General features: G+C 36.3%; 1 protein-coding gene across 3 annotated transcripts; it reads left to right on the top strand.

Moving 5' to 3' along the window:
• The first annotated feature begins 2066 nt into the window (after window positions 1-2066).
• Window positions 2067-10924, top strand: LOC131326688 (GATA transcription factor 24-like). Of its 3 annotated transcripts, XR_009200077.1 has the most exons (9): window positions 2067-2819; window positions 4443-4526; window positions 5720-5853; window positions 7538-7651; window positions 8286-8391; window positions 9300-9371; window positions 10141-10232; window positions 10408-10717; window positions 10823-10924. XR_009200077.1 is itself a non-coding variant. In XM_058359547.1 (8 exons), the coding sequence occupies exons 1-8, from the start codon at window positions 2478-2480 to the stop codon at window positions 10418-10420; spliced, it is 957 nt and encodes a 318-aa protein (XP_058215530.1). In that variant the 5' UTR covers window positions 2067-2477; the 3' UTR covers window positions 10421-10924. The 3 variants fall into 3 exon arrangements, 2 of the variants coding, with proteins under 2 accessions (XP_058215530.1, XP_058215531.1); XM_058359547.1 differs by having other exon boundaries at window positions 10408-10924; XM_058359548.1 differs by lacking the exons at window positions 10141-10232; window positions 10408-10717; window positions 10823-10924 and having other exon boundaries at window positions 9286-9346.
• Window positions 10925-15194: the final 4270 nt, after the last annotated feature.

The following is a 15194-nucleotide window of genomic DNA, read 5'->3' as shown; positions in this document are numbered from 1 at the left end:
TTGAAGCCTTTTTTGCGGTCCAACTAGGGTTGAAAACGAAGGGAGTCTATAGTGAGCAGCTCGAGACTCTCCTCGTTAAGGGTTTTTCTTGACTCGGTTGGTTTAGTAAATGAGTTGAGCTCACAAAAAATGTGACTTGTAGAGTAAGTGAGCCGAGCTCGAGCTACCCGTTGCGTCATGTTTAGTTAAGCTCAACTCACATGCATGAGCTCATTTGGTTTATAAAGACTCATTATTTGGCCCTTGAACTAAGCTCGAGTTCTCAAATACAAATCGAGCTCAAATTCGAACTCATATATTCAAGCTCAATTCGAGTTTGAGCACAGTAAAATTCAAAAGAATCAAGCTTAAGCCCCTAAAATTAATCTTGGCTCAGCTCGTTTGGTGCACATTTAGACCCAACTCTCCAAGAGATTACTAAATGTGTTCTAGCTTATTGCTACATGGTGCTGCTAGCCTCTTTACCACCATACATTATTGTGGGAGTCGTACACTTAGTCTTGGATCCCACAATAATATGTGGCAGTAGAGTGGCTTGGGGCCTAAGAGTGTCTCCAATAGCACAATAAAAACTAAGAGATTTCTAAAATTAACAATGTGGTCCAAAATATGGCTCATAATTGTATAATAAAACTTAGCAAGCCCTTATCTAATAATCAAATTTTTGTCCTTAAATTACCCCAACTTGCAACCTTTTTTCTTTGAATAGCCAAATTTAATGAGAACCACACCCTCTCTCCTCCCATGATTAACATTCCTGCCAAACTTAAAGGCTTCTTGTGGCATTGTATGCAAGGTAAAATTCTTACCAATCACCAATCACTAAAATTCCTACCAATCATCAATCACCAAACTTTGAAGCATCTTTTCTTTGATTGCACCTCTGATGCTAATGTGTGGGTTCATTTTTCTAGTGTCCAGGGTCCTCTCACAGAAGCATGGAGAAATGGAGGGAATGACTTTTCAACAACATCCACCTTTAGTTTTGTTTCTCTGTCATGTGCTAAACCCAGGCATGTATAAGACTCGTTTCTTGGACTATTCCAGGAGTAGGAAACCCAGGAACCGTAGGATTTGGTGGTGTGTTCAGGAAAGAGCGTGAACATTGGGTGCTCGAATTTTTGGGCCGCCTTGAAAACTGCACAAATTTGGAGGCGGAGCTTTGGGGCATCTTTAGAGGACTGGAGCTCGTCCAAAACGAGGGAATGGAGGCTTTGGAGGTGGACTCAAATTCAGCGACGATTGTCTTTTTAATTAATGATAATGAAGACCCGCCCGAGCGATCTCCTCACAAGGTGTTGATTCAAGAATGCAAAGCTCTTTGGGCAAACACCTTGAAGCACACACTCCGACAAGGAAATAAAGTGGCGGACCGCCTTGCAAACATGGGAGTGGATCAAGAAGAAAAAATAGTGTTGCACGTCATCCCATTGGATATGACCTCATTCCGTTACTTGAGGCGGACATGAGATAACGTGATAAGATTTTAATTATATTTACTTATATTTATTCCTAACTTTCTCTATCTCTCTACTAATAATAGGTTTTTAATTATAATTTTGTTGTGAGAGTTCACATTGTTAATCTTACCAACTCTTTAAATGAATTAAAAGACAATGTGATAAGTTTTTATTTGTTCAATTTTAATTATACCATTGAAAAGGCAATGAATAAGTTTCCCTACTCTCCCATAGGCCATACAAAAAGAATATGAGTACAACAAAGACCATACATACAGCGTGCACAGATCGATTTTAGATATTTCTCGGGCCTCACAAAGATGATCAGAGTCGTTTATGTTGTTCAAAATACTTTTTCTTTAGGGTTCCCGTAAAAAATCATCTTAATCCGATAATGGTAAGAGCATTTACGAATCATCCATTATCGTAAATACTCTTACCATTATCGAATTAAGATGATTTTTTATAAGGACCTTAAAAAAAATATTTTGAATAGAATTAGTGGCTACAATCATCTTTATATGATTTGAAATAGGTTCAAAATTGATCTGTGTGCTGTTTGTACAGCTTTTGATGTACCCGTAGCGCCTCTGTAGGCCATAACACGCTTGCACAATCTGAAGCACAACTCTCTATGGCCTCTCTCTCGTGGATCATATCCAGGCATCCAGCCACAGCAATCACTCTTTTCCTTATAAAAAAAAAAACGTTAATTCACAGTTTCACACACACACACACACACTCTCTCTCTCTCAATCAACATATAATTCCGTACCAAACACTATCCAATTACGCAGTCAATTCCCCAAATCTTTTCCATTTAAATTCAGATACGTAATAATTCTCCATCATATCATCATCATAACTTTAGGGTTTCTTTTCAGATTCGATTTTGAGATTCACTTCTTCTCTCCTCGTATTTCCCCCCTATTGGAATCAAATTAGGTATATATATATATACTCTCTCGTACTGTGGCTCTTTGATTCGTCTCCATCTGAGCCGTAAATGCTTCAGAAATGCCAGAGAAAACCCTCCAGCAAGCCCCTCCGATGTACGACGCCAACGCCATGAACATCCAACAACAAGAGCAAAGAAACCAGATCGAAGGCGAGGAAGACGACGACGTCGCGAGCGGGGAGTCGATCGACAACCCCAACAACATCCGGTTCGAGCCTCACCCGCTCGACGACGGCGGCGGCGGCGGAGAATTGAACGGCGTCGATGGCGTCCATCCCCACGCCTTGTACGTTCCTGGCTCCGAGATTACTCCGGTCGCCGCTTTAGGAGGCGGTGCTGATCAGCTAACGCTGTCGTTTCAGGGCGAGGTTTATGTCTTTGACAGTGTTTTGCCAGAAAAGGTAGCCTTCCAATTTTCAGGTCAATTTTGTGAACTAAGGGCACGTTTCGTTTGGTTCCTTGCTTAATTTTTTTTATTGGAAAATGCTACAAACAATCCAGTGGGTTGTCGTTAAGTTAAAAGTGTATTGAAAAGTGTAAAAAGTGTATGGGATTGTATTGAAAAGTGTACAAAAATGTATTGAGTGTGTGCCTCTTCTTCTTCTTCTTTTTTTTGGCATTTTCTTAGCTTCTAGATTAATAGGTCCCTTTTTTGTTTATCATAATTAAGGAATCAGTAAAATTCATGATAGCTTGTCATAATTAAAGAATTAGTCCACTGGCTTGTTGTTAAGGTTCAAAAAATGTATTAGAAACTAAAAGGTGTATGGGAGTGTGAAGAAGTGTATTGAAAAGTGTACAAAATGTATTGGAGTGTGCTTTTTTGGCACTGAAGCGCTAGGCATTCCCAAAGAAAACATTGGAGGAGCACCTATCGAGGTATATTATTTTAGTTCGAATTGGCAAATCCATTTTTGTAGGAATGGGATGGTCAGAGTCAATTGCAACGATGGACCTCAACAGACATTTAATCATAGGCGTCTCGGCCTCTTTGACTTCAGCATTCATTGCCATTCGTGCGAAAATACTGGATCGCTGTCCGGGGAAGCGGTGTGAGAGAAAGTTCCAAGTGGTTATGGTTGTTTAATAAGTTTATTAGGAATTTTTAATCAGTAAGCAATGAGCATTAAGTTTACCAAACAGGCCCTAAGTTTCGGAAATGGCTTCTCTCCGCGACTGGAGACTACTTGTTTGGGCTGCCACGGCAAATCAATTATCTTGTCCAATGTGAAAAAACAGGTTGATGATTGATCTGTAGCCATTTAATTGGATTATATCAGTCTTAAGGATAGAACTGTTCTATTCTTAAATTAAATTTTCCTTCCATTTTAGTGGAGACAATTGTGTTGTGATATGTGGCTATGATCATCTAATGAAGTTTTTAAATGGTCTGCTCTGGGAACTGTACAACTTGAACGGTTCAGATTATTGTAGTGGGCCCATCGAGAACAAACAGAACCATCCAGTTGAAAGTTTCTTCTCTTACATTTAACATTTGGTCAATTTAGGTAGCTCTTTGAGTATTCTTTTTGTGTTGCTGTTGATAACAGTAAATTTTGGTTTGTCTCTTTGCAAACTTGTAAAAAGTGTAGTGTTTTGAAGTATTTGCATTTGTTACTGGTTTGCCTGAAACTGATAAGTGATTACGATCTTACGATGCCTTTTCTGGTTTAATTTCCAGTTTTCCACCTGTGCTTGGGTTATATTTGAGAATTTGCACTGTGCTTTACTGCTTTTGTTTGAGTGGATCATGTCTCAATGGGTCATTTATGAATTGTATCTTTTCCTATAGGGTAATAAAAATTTTATAGTTAACTTTGAATCTTGACGTGCTTTTTCTGATATTTGTAGGTGACCTATGCTAGCTTATGATCTTCGGTGTGTGACTGTTTTGAGTTGATTTCATGAAGCATTTAGTGCTTAATGCTTATCGTGTGTTTGATTTCTTGCTGATTGAAATAGGATTGCAGAGTGTTGTGCTTAAATGTGAGTGACACAATGTTTCTTTTCTATTTGTTTTGCAGGTGCAGGCAGTTTTGTTACTATTGGGTGGATATGAAGTGCCCACTGGAATTCCAACCACTGGGGTGATCCCTCAAAATCATAGGGTACTCATATAGTCATGATGTTTCACTTGTTACGGTACCGGTCTAAGCCTAAGAAGCACAGAAATGGATATGGGACACGGGCACGAACATGCAGACACGTGATTTTAGGTGTATATATATATATATATCGGGGCGGTTCCGGGGACACTCAAAAAAACACCTAAAAAAACCACTTAATAGTTCCTGATCAAATTTTGATGATCTGAGCCGTTCAATGTGATCAGAACGTGATTTTAAGGGTACCCGTGAGAAATCAGCAAAAAAATGACCGGGAATGGCTTAATCCGGATAGTTTCGAACAGTTTTTTATTGAATGGTTTAAATAAAAACTGCTCAAATCAAGCATTTTCCTGTCAGTTTTTTTGCTAATTTATTGCGGATACCCTTAAAATCACATTCTGCACTCATTGAACGGTTCGGATCATAAAAATTTGATCGAAAACTATGAGATTGAGATTTGAAATGTTTTTTTGGGTGTCCCTTGAACCGTCCCGTGCGTGCATGCATGTGTGTGTGTGTGTGTGTATATATATATATATATATATATCAGTTAGGATCCTTTAAGGGATCCCTTAAATTGTTAAAATGCGGACCTCCCCTATCTCGATCAAATTTCGATGATCCGAAACGTTCAATGTGTTCAGAACGTGATTTTAAAGGTTCCCGCGAGAAATCAGCAAAACAAGATCGGGAAGTGCTTCATTCGAGCAGTTTTTTATTGAACTGTCTAGTGAAAACTGCTCAGATGAAGCACTTCCCGGTCCTTTTGTTTCTGATTTCTCACGGGAACCCTTAAAATCACAATCTGAACATATTGAACGGTTTGGATCATCGTAATTTGATTGGAAAAGGGGAGGTCCGCATTTTAACAAAATAAGGGATCCCTCACTTGATCCGAGTATAATTTACATTATACTCATATCATATATTACATAAATATATTATTTTTTCGAAATTAAAGATATAAAATTCAATAACCAAATGAGAATAGCATATTGTGTCCGATACATGTTGAAGCGTGTCCGACTCAGAAAAAATGATTAAATACTCAAGATACATTTTTTCACGTGTTGGGAATGTGTCTGAGCGTGTCGTTATTTGACACGTCTGCGATACAGAAAAGGAAAGCCCGGAGACGTGTCGGTGCTTCTTAGGTCTGAGCTAGTCTTAACTTTTCATCAGCAACTTTGCAGGGTTTAGGTGATTTTCCTGGAAGATCAAGTCAACCGCAAAGGGCTGCGTCTTTGAATCGGTTCAGGGAGAAGAGGAAAGAACGATGTTTTGATAAGAAAATCCGCTACAATGTTCGTAAAGAAGTTGCGCTCAGGTACTTTAGAGTTTAGAACATTTTTCTACTGCCTTCTGCTTTTTTCTCTTCTTTGTTTTCATTGTTTTGTGTAGACTTTGTTTGACTGGACATAGAAAAATTAGGTCAACATGGTGTGCTCGTGTATGACGGCATGCTATTGAGATATGTTTGCTCTACCTACGTATGTTACATAGTCTTTCAAATATTTGAAGTACTTGTGTCAGAGACTTGACACAAGGGGGTGGGTCCAAGATGTGATGGATACTTTGCATGGACACTTGTTGCATAATTCTAGCATTTTGTTACCGTGCAAGATATACTTGGTTCCATAATTGCTAGATAATGAATGATTCACTGGCTTACCAGAATTCGCTAATACCATGCAAATTTCATTTTGGAATGCACGTTCCTGATTCTAATGCACTCACATATTCAAACAGTAAGTTTTGTGATCCAAAGGGATCCCGAAAGTTTTTCTCATTATTTCACTAAGCCTTTTTCTGGGAGAGAAACAATGTCGAACCATAGAATGGAGCTTTAATAGGACAATTATAAATGAAAGTTCGTCAAAATACTTTTTATAAATGTGTTGTACATCAGTATTGGGAAAGTAACACTTTGTTTATTGGATGTTTCACTTGTAAAATAAGCACATCACTAGATTATGATCTGTAGAAGTCTACTCCCACCGTACAACAGTTTAGGGCATGTGGCCTCCGTTTCTGTATGTTCCTGTTCCCGTCCCACATACCGAAATGTTCCGTGTTCCAGCCTCCAGGTATCACAAGAATGAAGTGCCTTTTTTATGACAGTCCCACTCTTTTATGAAATAGTGACACTTTTATCCCCTCTAATAATTCGCAATATGAAGAATATGATGCTATTTTGTGGAGTCTGTGTCTCCTTCGGTTAGAGATTGGATTGGTCTGACCCTTGGCTATCAAGTCACACGCGACTAAAGTCACTCAACACCCACTCCCAAGTCGGTCTAATATAAACTATAGTTGTAACTTCCAACATGGGGTATAGATAGAGAAATTTAGGTTGGAATCTACAATTGGAGGATTTTTTTTTATCACATTGGGAGTTAGGGAAAAGGACTTTGGTTGAGAGGAAGGAAAAAGTTACGTTCTTATGTTAGTCGCAGTGCATGTGCCTAAGTTACCAATTTCTAAGAGTGTTCCCAAAACCTCAAATTTATCATTGTTTTTCATCAAAGGGATCCCGAAAAATTTCAGGATGTTTGATTAACTCTCACTATTGATCTTTGAATATCCTGAAGAAACCAATCATTTTTTAGCTTTCTCTGGATTTCTTAAATTATCTTGATTAACTGCCGAACCGTGAGCTGCAGATTATCTTCCATTTCTTTGAGCATATCATTATTTTGAGTATGGCTATATAAACTATGACTAAGAAACGAAGCCAAGTGAAGTCTTAGTTCCTGTACTAGTTGGCCTGGAGAATCTAGGACGCTGAGGAGCATTAAATCTGAGTACTAAAAGGATAAACTGATATTTTGTGCCGTTAAAATTGTTCTGGTTTGCCCTCTCGCAGCATGCATAGTTGGTTTTTTCTTTTCCACAAAAGTGCGGATTGATAATCTTTTGTTCCATCTTTTTCTTGTTTATACCTCAGCCTGTTTCTTTCAGAGGATGATCATTTTCTGACCATCTTCTCATGTTCTTTCTCAATCGGTCAGGATGCAGCGTAGAAAGGGTCAGTTTACATCATCCAAGACGATAGCAGAACAAATGGGTGCTTCTTCAGTCTGGACTGAATCACAGGGTTCCGTCCAAGAGGAGCCAGAAACTTCGTGAGTGTCAAGTTCTAATTTTTTTCCTCCTCTTGGATGCATCTCCTAGTTATCACTTTCTTTTATCCTTCTGGGGTAGAGCTTCTAAAGGCATGATAACTGGTCTGAACACCTGTTATGTTATGTCAGTGACGTTTGATTAGTCTTTACCATGTCTATATAACCCGGTCTTCGTGGCTATCGGACCCATATTGATAGTGCCATTTGTTGATACTCCATTGGTTGTTAGCCCCTAGCTCAGTTCTATTTTTGGTCGAGAGAGAACTTTTTGTATCTCCCACTTAGAGACTGTATTGTGTGCACGTTATTACCTACCAATCAAACATCATTTGTCCCTATAATATGCTTGTGGGGGTGGTATTTTGTTATAACTCAATGAGGAAAGGGTGCTGTTCTGTTCTTTATCATTCAAATCATAGAGTTGGGGAATATTCATGCGTCCCCTCCTTGCTCTGTCTCTACAGGCTACCATTCTTTCTTTGACCCTTCTTCTGTGACATTTATGAGCCTGGTAATACCAGAACACAGATGCTCAATATTATTGTGAATTTTGCTTTTAACTAAAAGGAACCCAGTTGTGTATAATATTATGAGGTTTTTCTCCTTTTAAAGTACTTGTCAATTGTTTGTGCAGATGTACGCATTGTGGTATTAGCTCAAAGTCTACACCCATGATGCGTCGTGGGCCAGCTGGCCCAAGGACATTGTGCAATGCATGTGGGCTCAAGTGGGCCAATAAGGTTAGTACCCTAGGGAAGGATCATATGTTCCGTCTTTTTATCTTGTTTGCACATTTAAAGCAACTTGTGGCATGTGGTGTGCTCTTTTATAATCGTTGTTAAGACTTTTTCATTTTATCTATGACCCAACCCCTTGAAGATAATGGTTGAGTTGATCTGAGGTTATTGTTGTGACTTGTGAGATGGTGGAGGGTTTCCATCATATACTAAGCTATCACGTTTTGTTCTCAATCTCATGTAATTTGCGATCCCCTTCATCTTGGGGTTGAAATTTCAATCCTTGTCTTTCTGCTCTCCATGCTATACTTTGTCCTTTCCTTTTGATGTTTCTTAAGCTTATGAACTGCTCCACACGCGCTTGTGCACAACTAGTGCACATATTACAAGAACAATAAACTTTAAAATCCTTACATTTTTTTCACCTGTTTGGTGATCATCAAACCACTTAGTGTGCTTGGTCATCTGTGGACTGTACAAAGGTTAAGTGACTCCAAAATTGATGCAAGCGCTATTAGACCATCTCCAACCATCGATGCCATATCTGACATGGCATGCCAAGTGAGTGAATTGGCATTTGAAACAACTTCAACCTTGTTATGATATTTTCTCTCCCGAGGTTTTGTATTAATTACATTGTCCAAGACGTGCATGTCATATAACATGAATATATATCATGTTGCATCTAAAATTGGGGCTGCATCTAAAATTGGGGCTGGTGCTCCAGTGATTCTCCTGTAACCCTGGCTATTTCTTGCTTCCTTTTCATGGCAAAGTTAGAGCTTTTTTTGCTTTTACGTTCTTACAGTTAGAAGTCATTCTCAAAACTTCAAATACATGAAAGACTTTAAAAATCCTCTGAAGGTGGCCCTTCTTTCAACCATCTCATTCATGCAGCTTGAGCTTTGCAGGGATTGTTAAGAGACGTTCCAAAGGTTTCAGCTGCAGGAATTCCGGATCCTAATATAAAGGGTACTGAAATGGTATGCACCTTTTAGAGTATTCTTGGGGGTTGTTAAGTTTGCCTTGCTCATTTGCTTATTTTTTGGGACTATTACATGTTTGGTGAACTGTTTCGATTGCTAATTTTGGTCAAAGTAAAATAGAAAAGATATTGGGCCATATTTGGAGAAAAGACCAAGTAGCAAAAATAGTCTGTATTTTTCAAATTTATTGCTTCTTTTTTCCACTTCTTTGTTTTTTTTTTTTTTTAAAATTTTTATCTTTCTATCCCTCGCGAAGAGAAACCGGAGAAGTACAAACATTTGACCTATTTTTTTAAAATTTCCTTAAAGACGAAAAGATTCTAAAAAATAAGCAAAATATGCACGGTAATATTCCTGTTCGGAATAATGAAGGGATGCTTTTGATTTGTTCTCATTGGTATGTGTTAAGAGAGGGCAATGGCTCCCAAGCAGTTTGGGAGCATGATGCTTCCTATTATTCCTAACCATTGGATTGTATGAGTTCATCTCAATCATTGATTGTCAAAACATCTGAGTAATAAGTGTAGCTGTACGATGTAGTAAGTGTAACCATATAACATAGTAAGTGTTGCCTAAGTGTAAACCCTGTTTTTGTGGCAAGTATATTGCATCTCGTTTTTAGCAAAACCACGTTACTTTTTGGTGGATGGTTTTGATCTAACGGCCGTTATTTACATATTTTTCAATCGAAAAATCCATATTCAATGGGAGCATGAGCATCATGCTCCCATACCACTTGGGAGCATGACATAAGTTTTCGTTACAGAGTGAGGGTGAAGCTAATGGCTTGGATGCTGTACCCTATTCAGCAGACATCATCAATTCTTCTAATGGTGACTCGGCTGCTACTGGTGACCGGTAAGTAATAAGTTACCTTCAGTAAATGGCATTCCAGCTGCTGCATAATTACTGTCAAGCAAATCAGAATTTCCTCTAAAATAACTCAGGTGTTTCAATTACATAAGATTTAATCCTTTAGATCGGTATAGGTGATTTATCTTAGTCTTGTGTCAATTGTTTAAATCGTTTACAGGTATGGAGCCTGATTAGGGAACTCACCCTTATTTTGGCGCTTGTAAAATATGTCCTGCATATGGAGAGTCATGGGAAAGTATAGGAAGTGGAATTTATAAACCGGAACTTTCTTGGTCTGCTGCTGCTGCTGCTTCTCTGATCAGATTGTCAGCTTGATATTTGACCTTTAAGAATATTAGGAACTGGATGTTGGAATAATCAAGGCCCCTAGTACATTATGGAGACCAAGGTTGATCACATGAAAGAGGAATCTCATGTCTGGAGGTTCCAGCCCTCATGTGAAGAGATGTAATTTTACGAACAATAAGGTGACTTTTCTTTCTAACTTCTTGGTTTTTTTTTGTTTTTTTTTTTGTTTCAAATGGTGTTACTGTTTTTCGCTGAAGCAGTGAGTTAGGGAACTATTGTTTCAGGGATGGCACAGATGGGTGGGCGTTACCGCCCTGGAAACATTCTTGTGTGTTGTGGCATTTGTAAATTTAAAGAAATAAGTATTTGCTCGCTCTTTATTTTCAGCCGGAGATCTTATGATTTCTACCCCACACACATCCTGTCCAAAAATGTCAGATTAGTTTAAAGGCTATGCTTGCCAGTTAGTTTTGCAGTTTTTGAAGTATCCTCTATTTTTGGCTCATGGTAATAATGCATGAATTGACCTGTTCGTTTTATGTGGTGTGCTTGTAGGGAAAAGTTATGTTACATAGGGTATACCGTATGTCTAAATTACGACAATTTATGATTTTCATTGTGCTGATTTTTGATTTTCTAATGCATATTTATGGTGCTAGTTACGACTTGTATTTTAAAATTTACCTGTTGAACAGGTCATTGACAAGTTATCCATAATTAAAAAATATTGTTATTATGTAACCATAATTATTCGTACCAAAATCCATAATACTTGTATCCCAACTAAATATATGCATATAATATCAAAAATTAAATAATGCTACCCATAAATATTATAACACCACCATAAATTGGCATTATCTTACCACATTGAGTCGTACCAAAAATTCTTTGACTCGTATGATATTCCGTAACAAAATAAAAAATTGTCGTACAAAAATCAACAATTGTTATTTCCAAGCCAAAAATGTTTGTAAAATACTACAAATTTTATAAAATAACCACAATTGTTATGACAACACTTAAAATTATCATTTTCTTACCATAACGTGTCGTATAAAAAAAAACATACGTAAATACCACAAATTATATAACAAACCAAATTGTTATGACAATACCATAAATTGATGTTTTCTTACCACAATGTGTCGTTCCAAAGGAAATTGATTAAAATATTTCATAATAAGACATGTCTAAAATTTCACAAATTCAGTAATATAATCAAATTTGTTATGACAACACCATAAATTGGCGTTTTCATACCCTCAATGTGTCGTATAAAAAAAATTCAATTAGCTTGTTCAGTTAACGATAGTTATAATTGGCAAAATACCATATCATAATTAAATAATATAACCGCAATTGTTATAATAAAATCATAAAGTGGCGTTACCTTACCACAACCTGTCGTATATATATATTTTTTGTGATGATATATTCCATAACAAAATAAAAATATGTCGTGAAAAATCCGCAATAGTTATATTGAAGCAAAATATATACGTAAATTAAATACCAAATATTGAATAAAATAATCACAAATATTATAACAATACCATAGATTGTCGTTACCTTAGCACAATGTGTTGTATGAAACTCAACCTAATTTTTTTCAATTCCCACCACATAATTTTTTCAAAATATGAAAATTTCCATCATATTATCTTAATTTTCAATTACCTCCACACTATTTTTTCAAATTTTAATTTTCCCTACGCAATACCTCAATAATTTAAACAAAAAATGAAGCTCTCGCATAAAATTTTCATCCAAGAAATTCACCAAAAAATAAGTACTATATCCAAATTTTCGAATACAACTACAATTTCCTCTCAAAATATTAGTCTAAATCAGATTTTTTCTTTACAAAATTTAATTCAAAAAATCAAAATTTCTTCGTGGAAAAATGAGATGTCACTAAAAAAAAAAATTATCTAACTGTCTCAAATGCATACACTTTCGACACTAAAATGGAGTACAAAAAAATAAGTGTGAATATCAAAAAATAGAGTGAAAATTACTCCCCCTTTTTTAATTGGTAAAATTAATTATATTACTACCCAATCTTATCAATATTCAGGGCGGTGCACTTAACAATTGGCGCTATATATTTGACCCATGGATTGATGCCCTATGCATTCCAATCCAAATTTAATTGTGGTACCTGGAACTAGGTCATGGATGTACAATATAAATAATTTTATAAATTTATTGTCATTGTACTTTCTTTGAAAAAAAATTATTATAGTTGACATATTGATTTACACCAATGACATAGGCTATAATATGATCTACAAATGCAAGCCCAGCACTAAGACGGAGGCATTTGAGGCCACTGTCTTCTCAAATTTTCAGCCGGGAAATAGGGTCCCTACGAACAAGAAAGTATTATATAGTTAATAGCCTTTAGAATTACAAATTCTCAATTGTATACCATAGTGATAAGGTGTTAGAGTTTGGACATTTATCTAAAATATCTGGGGTTCAAGTCTTGCACCCTTCATTCCTATTTTTTTAAAAGAACGTTGTTATTTTTTAAGATAAATTACATAGTTAGTCATTGAAGTTTTATACTTCAACAAATCTCGTCGTTCAATTTTAATACAACATTAAAATCTAATAATGCACAATCTGAGCCCCATGTAAGGTTTTTTTTTTTCCGAAATTGTCTATCTTTTACAGTTTACATAATATTAGGTCATTCGTACCAAGAATGAAGTTGATGGCTTATAGATAGACACTTAATTGAATGAAAAATATCATTCTATTATTCAATATGCGTGCCAATGATGGAGCTTCCTAAACCTGATCGAGGCAAAAATTTACGTAGGTGACTTAATCAACAAACATAAAAAAATTCAACGGATTTAATTGTCATTATTGTGTCACGGTTGCATGGCTAACTTACATTCAACTACAACAAAGGACTAGGTTTCATATCAAATATAAATTGAATGTACAATCTAAATATTGTTCGTGAGTGTATTTTTAGAATGATCGATCAGGGTTGTTAGGATGTCAAGTTACATGATATTTAATTTGTAATATTTTAAACATGTATCTTGCTTGGGTATAATAATTATTGATTGTGCTACGACATATTTTGGTCTTGTATCTAGTATCTTTTGATCGATTTCTTTTGGTACAACACATTGTGGAAAGAAACTGTCAATTTTTTGTGTTATCATAAAATTATGGTTATGTTATATAATTTGTAGTATTTTACATACGAGGGAGAGAGAGAAAAAGTCATGGAGAAGAGAACAACCTGTTACCTGCTAAGCTCTTTTTTTATTTTATTAATTGATTTAATAAATAGGTGGTCCAGATTATTCACTTTGAAATCCAAGAGTTTAAAATCATGGCACGTACGATACACACCCTAACAAGGGGTGTGTACAATAGGACTACCCGTGCTTGTAGGGCTGATAAACTAGCTGAACGAGTTTTTTTTTTAGGAGCACAAACATATTGCATTTATAATAAAAAGTACGAAGGACACTATCGGTCTCAAAATACAAAGAAAACAACCAAAAAAAAAAGGGAAATGATATTGGTACTCCAAAATCAGTGCAACTCTAAAGCCACATTTCTTTATTTTTTGGAGTGCCAATATCATTTCCCAAAAAAAATGCAAAAGCCGCAAAAAAAAAATAAAAATAATCGTAGTAGAAAATTCACGAGTCAACTCAAGACTAGGTTTTGGAAAATCCAAATATGCATCCTACGAAAAGCACCAAGCCCGTCGTCGCATTATCATCGCCGACGCTGCCACTACCGTACTGTTGGAACATCGCCGCTGTTGCCTCCAGGAAGTTGTCGGACGCCGGAGCTCTAGATTCACCACAGATTGTTAGAGATCAACCAGAAAATAGAGGGAAAAGGGAGATCTAAACTCTCATTCGAAAGAGAGAATATTTCAACCCAAAACCACATAACGAGAGAGAGAAGAGAGGAGAGATCAAGTCCGAAACCATAGGGCAGACCAAGTGGGTAGGAAAATTAAGGGAAGGGAAGAACAGGGGAAGCCCCAGATCTGGGACAGAACGTCTCTCTCTAAAGAGGAACAGATTTTGCTTAGATTTATCAAATGAGAGTAAAAACTATTTGGTCCATAGGCCTAAATAGTTGAGACAATTTGCGCTGCGTTCTTTTGAACTTAACTTAAATATGAAAATTGTCCTTATTTGAATTTTTTTTCATTTGTTAGTTTTGCGTCAAACTTTTGTGAGATATTGATTCGTCTTGACGAAAGGAATCGGAAAAGTAATTTTTTTTTTTACTTTTACCCAATATTTTGAGAAATAACCACTTTTTAGCATCAAAAAGTCATTTTTTGCTAAAATGTGGTTATTTTTCAAAATACTTGGGTAAAAGTAAAAAAAAAAAATTACTTTTCCGATTTCTCTCATCGAGATGAATTAATAACCTACAAAAATTTGGCGCAAAACTAACAAAAGGACAAAATTTTCAGATTTAAGTTAAATTCAAGAGAATGAGGCCTTAAAAATCATTGACAAAAAACCTACTCCCTCCGTCCCCTTTTTAAAGTCCAGCATTCCATTTTGAACTGTCCCTTAATAAGTGTCAATTTTGTAAAGTTAGTGGGTAAAAGTTGGTACATTTTTCATTTTGCCCATAAAAGTAGATTTCATT

Source organism: Rhododendron vialii, chromosome 5a (genome assembly GCF_030253575.1).
Source record: "Rhododendron vialii isolate Sample 1 chromosome 5a, ASM3025357v1".
Classification (NCBI taxonomy): Eukaryota; Viridiplantae; Streptophyta; class Magnoliopsida; order Ericales; family Ericaceae; genus Rhododendron; species Rhododendron vialii.
The sequence above is the reverse complement of the archived record's forward strand: the minus strand, read 5'-3'. Positions and strand labels throughout refer to the sequence as shown.